Source organism: Apium graveolens, chromosome 1, assembly GCF_009905375.1.
Source record: "Apium graveolens cultivar Ventura chromosome 1, ASM990537v1, whole genome shotgun sequence".
NCBI lineage: Eukaryota > Viridiplantae > Streptophyta > Magnoliopsida > Apiales > Apiaceae > Apium > Apium graveolens.
Window position 1 is genome coordinate 199,586,335 of NC_133647.1, and position 9,074 is coordinate 199,595,408.

At 36.0% G+C, this 9,074-nt stretch overlaps 1 protein-coding gene across 1 annotated transcript; it reads right to left on the reverse strand.

Moving 5' to 3' along the window:
• Window positions 1–841: 841 nt before the first annotated feature.
• LOC141716524 (DELLA protein RGL1-like) lies at window positions 842–2,536 on the reverse strand. The gene has a single exon (XM_074518776.1). It carries the CDS (start codon window positions 2,534–2,536, stop codon window positions 842–844), a length of 1,695 nt encoding a protein of 564 aa, XP_074374877.1.
• Window positions 2,537–9,074: the final 6,538 nt, after the last annotated feature.

The following is a 9,074-nucleotide window of genomic DNA, read 5'->3' on the forward strand; positions in this document are numbered from 1 at the left end:
ATGAAGCCAAATGACACAAATTAAGATTTCTTACTGCACTTTAAACTTTCTAATCGGCCAACTCTGTAGCAGAAGCTAGACATCAGTATAGGTCGTGTGTTAAAGCAAACTTTGCAAGAGAGATTAGATTAAGAAGCATCAGTAGGTTGCAAAGCATGCATTATTAATGGAGATTTAGGGCATATTATCCGCAAATTCTGCAATTGCTAGCTTCCACAGTTGTTGATCACAACTAATTACACAGCTCATGACTACATACTCGAGAGATGAGAATATGTAATTATACAACAAATGTCTCACATACACTGGCAAGATGGAAATAACAAGTTGGTTAAGTGATTACAGAATCGAAACTCTGTCAACCAAAGATCCTCCAAGTTAAGCAAACAGATTCCTAGTTCCACACTTGTACAAGGTAAGTACCTACGTCTGAAGTATCTTCTTCTCTACATCAACTGTGTACTAGCAAAATGTGTGTAAAGTGTTCACTGATGTTAAATCTAAACAGCCAAATTTATAAAAGCTCCACTAAGGATACCAGCAGCCCTTACGTGCACACCAGAACGTTTTGATATGACAGGTAACAAAAGGACTAAATTTGAAATCTCTTAAGGCGACTCTAGTCCTTGCTCATGGACGGTGAATATAAGACTGAACCTGAATAAACTGAAAGACAACAACACATTTGAAAGGATATACATAAAAAGGTCTAGAATGCCTTTTTAAACTGAACTACATACATGGAATTGACTAGAATTCGAGAATGCCTTACAACATCAGGAAAAAAGTTATTAAGATGTCAGACCACAGACCGAGTTTGAACTTCTTCAGCTGATCCTAATTACAGGAACTTCCAAGCAGTAAGTGAATGCACTGGTAGTCCTTTCCAACCAATGATCAGACCTTTTTCATCTCTAGCAAGTGTACAAGAATTACCGCAAGTGAAGTTCTTTAGCACCAAATCTGCTTGATACAACGAGGATGTGCTAAGTTCTTTTTCCACCATTCTAAATCGTGCAAAGAAAGCCCTCCAAACAGCGATACTCACATGGCGAATTGTCCTTTCTTCTTTTTCAGCTGCAACTATAGTCCTTATTCCTTGATTAAGAAACATCGATTCAGTTATAAATCTATTTGGATTCCCGTGACCCATGCAATCTTCTACAGCATCGAAAAATACACCATAGTAAAATAGGGCCTCAGTGAAACGGTTCACAAAAGCTGTCGAATTATGTTTTGCCTCAACTTCGGTGATTACCATTATACATGGATTAATTTTTCTTATCACTCCCATAAGACATTCCAGCTGATTCGGGGCTGCAAGCAAGGTCCACAAATAGTACGATGAGATTACTGCAACTACTTCTTTGGGATCCAGCGTAAACTGGTTTTTATTAAGAGCAAGCATGTCCCCTATCATGACCACATTGAAGGAGAAAGGTATGTTGATGGACATAGCAAAACTCATTAGCCTCCTACCAGTCTCTTCAATTTTTTCTTTAGATTTACTTCCAATTGCAGTTACCTTAAGATGCTCTAGAGGACTTCGACGTTGACTGGCAAGAGCTTGCATTAGTACAATACACTGCATCCCACTTCTGATCTCAAGGTCGATTATATGGATCCTTTTTGCCTCTCCTACATTTTCTACGATTACTTGCACTCCGATGAAATAATTGACTTGAGAGAAGGGTACCTCTTTGTGAAATGAAATGACAGCTGGGGTTGGACTCATCAATGCTTCTTTGATATCAAAGAACTGCTTAATATCCAAACAATTTGATGGGATTACACCTGTTTCGTTATAAATCTTCTCTCGTAGAGCTTTCAAGAAATAATACACTAATCTTTGAACAGGATTTCCGTCTGCAGAAGACATTCCATCACAAAGATCAAGAAGCTGGCTTGCGCAATCATATTGTTTCTGACCTACTTTCTCAGCAGACATGAGAAGAATTTGGACAAGCTCAACGTCATTGATCTCGTCGTTGGCCAAGCAAGGGAATGAAGTAGACATTGGACCGACAAGCAATGAAAGGTCAACGTTCCTTGGGGAACAGGATCGGATGAACTTTTCTCCAGCCAACCGCAGAATTCCATCAGTTGTTAATTGTCGCACAGTCACCTGTCTTTGTGCAACATCATAGCTTGAAGCGATTTCCTTTTCACCATGTGACAGACTAAATCGGCTCCCATAGTAGTTATTCAGAATCTCAAGGCCGGCCAAAGGGATTGTCCATGCAGCTTCTTCCTTCACGGGTTCTGCATGCGCCTTCCTCTGATCACTGCTAACCTTTCTCACTTTGTAACATTGTGCAGATTTAAAATCACGAATTGAATTATCAAAGCCTTTAAACTCTGAAAACAACTCTGCTGTCTGTTCATGAAGAGTTTTTGGATATAAGAACTCTTCCTCAGCACTGTTATTTTCGCACTTAATGTCCTTCGACAATCCCCATTGGTGCATCTGAAACTTGGTACAATGATTGTAAATTTCAGTAAAACTCATTTGCTCTATTGGAAATATCTCACTCATTTTCTTGAAATTGAACCTACCAAACTAAGTTTATAAATTTAACACAACACCACTCTGCAGACTACTATAAGCAATTAAATCCTACAAAAGAAACATTTAGGCATACAAGTATCAAAGCCAGAGAACTCATTTATAAGATTGTTTCTTAACCTAAAATAATACAAACTGACATATTAAATCATTAAAGAAAAAATTAAAATAACATTGTCTTAACGTGCTCGATATTATCGCCTGCCCCTTGGCAAATTCAGATGTAATGTTCCTTAAAGTCAACTAATTTCGCTATCTTTGTGTATTTTAACTAATTATTCATAGTTCAGACAAATGGTAGAGTCCAAACTATGTTAAAACAAAAGAGCCAGGTTCAAGATTCTGCAGAACTTGTTAAACGAATAACATTGCGAATAACCCTGATATTCTATGCCTATAAAAATTAGAAACAATGTTCTGTTTGATGCATATGAAAATGTTGGAAGGATAAATGTGCTTACAACAGTCATAACAAAAGGGAATTTATTGTAATTAATGTCTGAGCAAACAAGAGAATGAAGACAGACATGTAGAAGCATTCATGTATAAACAAACATTCTAAATTTTTAGTGTTTACAAATTTACAGTATATTATAAGGTGGTACAGAACACACAATAGCTGATAAAATGGGACAAAGATATGATGCAGCTTAGTTCCTACTTCTAACTAATTTGATAATTTTATGTTCGAAAAAACATAGAACATAAACACCAAAAAGGTGTTCCAGTTGATCACTTCTGCAAAAACTGGGAGGTACTGCTGGACTCAAATTGTCGTAGGCTTCATAGGTTAGGTTATGTACTCCCTCCGTCCCAAATTATCTGTCTTGTTTGACTTTTTATGGTCAAATTGACTCAACTTTGACGGTAAATAATAACTCATTAAACATGGCAGATAAATTGGGACGAGGGAGTACTAGATTCTTTGTGAAAGATATTTGGAAGCTATACTCATGTATCACCAATATTCAAGATATTTGACATCATGATTTTTCGCTAAATTTTATACAGACTGAGACTGAACACTAGGTTATTTTTACATGACAGACTTGATAAAACAGTACCTAAAGTTTTTTTGTGGTTAAAAGTCTCTCACTCTTCCACTTCTTTCAGAGAGTGCTAGTTCTTTGATTATAAGAGTTGTTCAAGGCTAAAGAATGCTCGTGAGACGAAAGTCGACATCTAACTGTCCTGCTAATGCTGATTTTAACAAGGTGAATACAGATGCCGAATATGATTTAGTTGTCGGAAATTAATCTTAAAACTTATTATTTAGAATTTGTTTTAATTTAAATAAATGAGTTGTTATTTTAATCTAAGCTTATTCTTTGTTTTAAGTAAAATGCAGCACCCAGTTTGTAGTCGTGGATTTAGTCGGCTATAAGAAAGTCATGGTCTGTTTGAGTATTTGTAGGGCAAATTGGAGTCATTGAGTATTTTTTGTAGTGTTATTCCTAGATGTATAGTTAGTGATAGGTTATATATCACTGTATTTTAATCAGTTTCATTTTAAGAGAAATAATATTAGTACCTGTTTTTATGTTTTCTTCATCTAAAACATACAAATGTATGTTTGAGTATTTTTAATTCTACACTTGGTATACGATCTTTCATGATCTAGGGCTTGTGAGTTATTTTTATACATACATATATATATATATTAAGTATTTATCTGTGATTTAAAATGACATCAAAAAAAAATCTCCATCTATATTGAATGAGGTATATCAAGATGAAAGCATTCTTGATAGAGAAGCATGGGAAAAAGAAAGAGAAACAAGAACAAAAATCAAGGAAGAACATGAGCGGTGAAAATAATAAGAAAGATATCATTGCACAAGTGACAGTGAATTTTTTTTATTTTAGAAGTATGGATGATTATGTGCATCTGGAGAGAAGTACTCCAAAATTATTTTTGATGAGAAGTGCATCAAACTTGATAGTGATGAACAGTGCATCACAAAATGAAGAGATGGTGGTGAGAAGTGCATCACAAAGATGAAGAGATGGTGGTGAGAAGTGCATCACAAAGATGAAGAGAAGGGCTTCATAAGTTTAAAATTAAGGGGGTGATTGTTGGAAATTAATCTTAAAACTTATTATTTAGATTTTGTTTTAATTTTAAATAAATGTGTTGTTATTTTAATCTAAGCTTATTCTTTGTATTAAGTAAAATGCAGCACCCAGGAATTAGTGAGCTTGAAGAAGTCATAGTCTGTTTGAGTATTTGTAGGGCAAGTTGGAGTCATGGAGTATTTTTAGGAGTGTTATTCCTAGATGTACGTAGTATGTGATAGGTTATATATCACTGTATGTAATCAGTTTTATTTTGAGAGAAATAATATTAGTACTTGTTTTTATGTTCTCTTCATCCAAAACATACAAATGTATGTTTGAGTATTTTTAATTCTACACTTGGTATCCGAGCTTTCATGATCTAGGGCTTGTGAGTTATTTTTATACATACATTTATATATATATATATATATTAAGTATTTATCTGTGATTTAAAATGACATCAAAAAAAAATCTCCATCTATATTGAATGAGGTATATCAAGATGAAAGCATTCTTGATAGAGAAGCATGGGAAAAAGAAAGAGAAACAAGAACAAAAATCAAGGAGGAACATGAGCAGTGAAAATAATGAGAAAGATATCATGGCACAAGTGGCCGTGAAAGAAATTTTATTTTAGAAGTATGGGTGATTATGTGCACTTGGAGAGAAGTACTCCAAAATTGTTTTTGATGAGAAGTGCATCAAACTTGATAGTGATGAGAAGTGCATCACAAAATGAAGAGATGGTGGTGAGAAGTGCATCACAAAGATGAAGAGAAGTGCTTCATAAGTTTAAGATTAAGGGGGTGATTGTTGGAAATTAATCTTAAAACTTATTATTTAGATTTTGTTTTAATTTTAAATAAATGTGTTGTTATTTTAATCTAAACTTATTCTTTGTTTTAAGTAAAATGCAGCACCCAGTTTTAGTCGTGGAATTAGTCAGCTAGAAGAAGTCATAGTCTGTTTGAGTATTTGTAGGGCAAGTTGGAGTCATGGAGTATTTTTAGGAGTGTTATTCCTAGATGTACGTAGTATGTGATAGATTATATATCACTGTATGTAATCAGTTTCATTTTAAGAGAAATAATATTAGTACTTGTTTTTATGTTCTCTTCATCTAAAACATACAAATGTATGTTTGAGTATTTTTAATTCTACATTAGTTGGCATGTTTCATTTCTGCTATGAATCGTGATGATAAACGAAATGTTCTTTTGGACCGTGAAGTGCTAATGTTTGAATCAATGCCTCTCCCCTATTGTGGTTTATAAAACTACTTTCAAAATTTAGAATCTTGATAGACCTCAAGGGCTAAGAAGATGATTGTGGAGTGTGATAAATGATCACCATTGCTGACAAAATTCCTAGCATTGCATCCTAATGGATACCTCTATTTTACTGGTATGTTCATAGTTCAAATCTCAGTTTTGGTAAGTTTTCTTCATTTTTGGGTTTTTAATAAATTATTGTTTTCATCATTGTTGATTGCATTTTGAGGATGAGATCTGACCAGGAGGTTATTATTTTAATTGGAATCAAGAACTAAACAAGATTGAGACAATTATACCAAAAGACTTTTTAACTGATGTAACAACCCGCACTTCCGGACTATTAATTCTAAACCAAAACTAAAATACAATTCAATTTAGTGATCCAAAATTCTATTACAGAGGTGACTACTACAAAAATGCACCTAACAGAAGCGGTCCAAAACTCAATCTACTCGAATCCTTAGTCCACAAACTTCAAAACTATCCTACTCGAACTCTTGGACGAAATCTGAAATTGTAAAAGAATGAGCTGCAAAGCCCAACAAGTACAAATTGACTAACTATTTAACCGGAAAATAATGGATGTTTTAATAAAACGATTTTTATCAAAATAATAATAATTTTGTAAAATATTTTCTAAAATAAATCCAACTGTTATAGCCAAAATTTGGTATTGGATCATCTCGGGTCAAATACGGGTCAATTGGAATTGAATTGGGGCAAAAGGATGAAGAATTAGGTTTTGGGTTGCAACACACGAGGGGAGGACGCGCCCTAGGGGTTGGACGCGCCCAATATTGGGTGAAGTGAATAATATGAGTCATTTGAAAGTAAGATGTAGTGGGTGCACTCCGTAGAGTGAGGACGCGCCCTAGGGTTGGACGCGCTCTCATTAGATGAAATGCAGGATATAGATTATCTATGTGTTTGGATTAAAATACAAGGGAGAATATGTGCATTACACAGGGTGAGGACGCGTCCTAGCCTAGGAAGATGCATACTTTTGGATTCATTTGGATAGTTGGGCTTGTCCTCGTCTAGGACAGGGAAAACAAGGACAAGTTCATGACAAGATAAACATGGAAGGAGCAATGGATGATTATGGAACTAACATATTTTTGTAGGTACTCTTTGAAGAATTCCCTCCTTGAGTCGGTCAAGGAGGGGGATGTCCGTGAAAAGCTTGAAGGCCTCCAGGGTTATGCCTGATGATTGAAGGCCTCCTCCTGTATTCAACGGGTGTCCTCGTTGGGGATGTGGGGTTAACTTTGGTGTGTGCTTTGGGAACTCTGTTCTTGTATTCAACGGGGGTCCTCGTTGGAGAACTTTGGAGTCATCCTGAACTTTGCACCCAAGAGCTTGGGATCACCTGTCCTGCTATCTGGTGGGTTATCCTCATTCGAGGGACAGGGATGCGTCTGGCATTTGGGGTGAACCGTGGCTATACCTGCGTTCGTAATTCAAAGGAGATAGTTGTAGCGGAATGTTATCCTTGCGCAGGGAGATGCATTATCCGTGAAGTCCTGCGATTACAAACGAGCCTTGGGCCTTCGCGGTTGAGCCTCATAGTTGGACATTCCTAAAGCTAGCGGAAGATGGATTCTGGACCGGACCTGGGAATAAGAAGTCTAAGCCCATTAGATTTCTTGTTCCCAAGAACTACGTGGGCTTGATTCTCTATAAATAGGGACACGTAGGCAAATTGTAAGGGGTTGGAAGCGAGAGCCTTAAGAAGCCACCACCAACCCTAAGCAATCTCAACCCCCAATTCATCACAACCATCACACTCCGCTCACTTTTTAGGCGAAGAACCACCATCGTAGATCTTGATTCCGACAATGAACCTCAAACTTTGTCGATACTAAATTCCTCCGTCAACAAATTGGCGCTAGAAGGAGGGGTGCTGATCAAGATCATAATCTCAGGAGGAAGAGATGTCTCATCACGATGAAGGTTCTTTACGCAAGAATTGAAGGAAAGCCACATAGGAGTTTGCAAATAACGACCACGAAAGAGATCCGTGAATAACTATTTTCGGCTAAGGGGGTCGAAGGAGATTTGAATGTAGTATTCGCGACTACGACGGAGATTCATGGATGATGATTTCCAGCAATGGGGTTGAAGTTTTCAGCCATGGCCACGAAGGAGCGAAGTTGGATGCAAAATTCGGATTTGATGGGTTAAGCGATTTACTTACACTGTTTGAGCCTTATCTTGAGTTCCGTAAGTCAGATTTGAACGATCTTACAGTCTACGCGAAGCTTATTGAATTCTCTTTAATTCAGAGATGATATGGCTACGAGAATCCAAGTTGAGCAGCCCGAAAACAGAGGAAAACAGCAGCAGAGAATTTTTACCAAAAAATCCTATTTGGTTTAGAAGATTGCAAGAAACCCATTCCATTAAGAAGATTGGGAGAAAACTATTTGGTATAGAAGATTGGAGAATCCTATTTTAATTAAGAGATTGAAGAATTCTATTCGATCTGGAAGATGGGAGAATCCTGTTCTAATTAGAAGATTGGAGAATCCTGTTCTAATTAGAAGATTGAAGAATCCTATTCCATTTAGAAGATTGGAGAATCCTATTCGAACAAGAAGACTGAACAATCCTATTTGATTTTGACGATTTGAGAACACTATTCAAATCAAAAGACTTAATCGGGCGCAAATCTGAGGACGACCGGGAGGAGAAAACTCCAAGAAGAAGGCATTACTATCATTGCAACTCATTTACTTGGCCAGTTTCATTTTGAGAGAAATAATATTAGTACTTCTTTTTATGTTCTCTTCATCTAAAACATACAAATGTATGTTTGAGTATTTTTAATTCTACACTTGGTATCCGAACTTTCATGATCTAGGGCTTGCGAGTTATTTTTATACATATATTTATATATATTTATATATATATATATTAAGTATTTATCTGTGATTTAAAATGGCATCAAAAAAAATCTCCATCTATATTGAATGAGGTATATCAAAATGAAAGCATTCTTGATAGAGAAGCATGGGAAAAAGAAAGAGAAACAACAACAAAAATCAAGAAAGAACATGAGCGGTGAAAATAATGAGAAAGATATCATGGCACAAGTGGTCGTGAAAGAAATTTTATTTTAGAAGTATGGGTGATTATGTGCACCTGGAGAGAAGTACTCCAAAATTGTTTTTGAT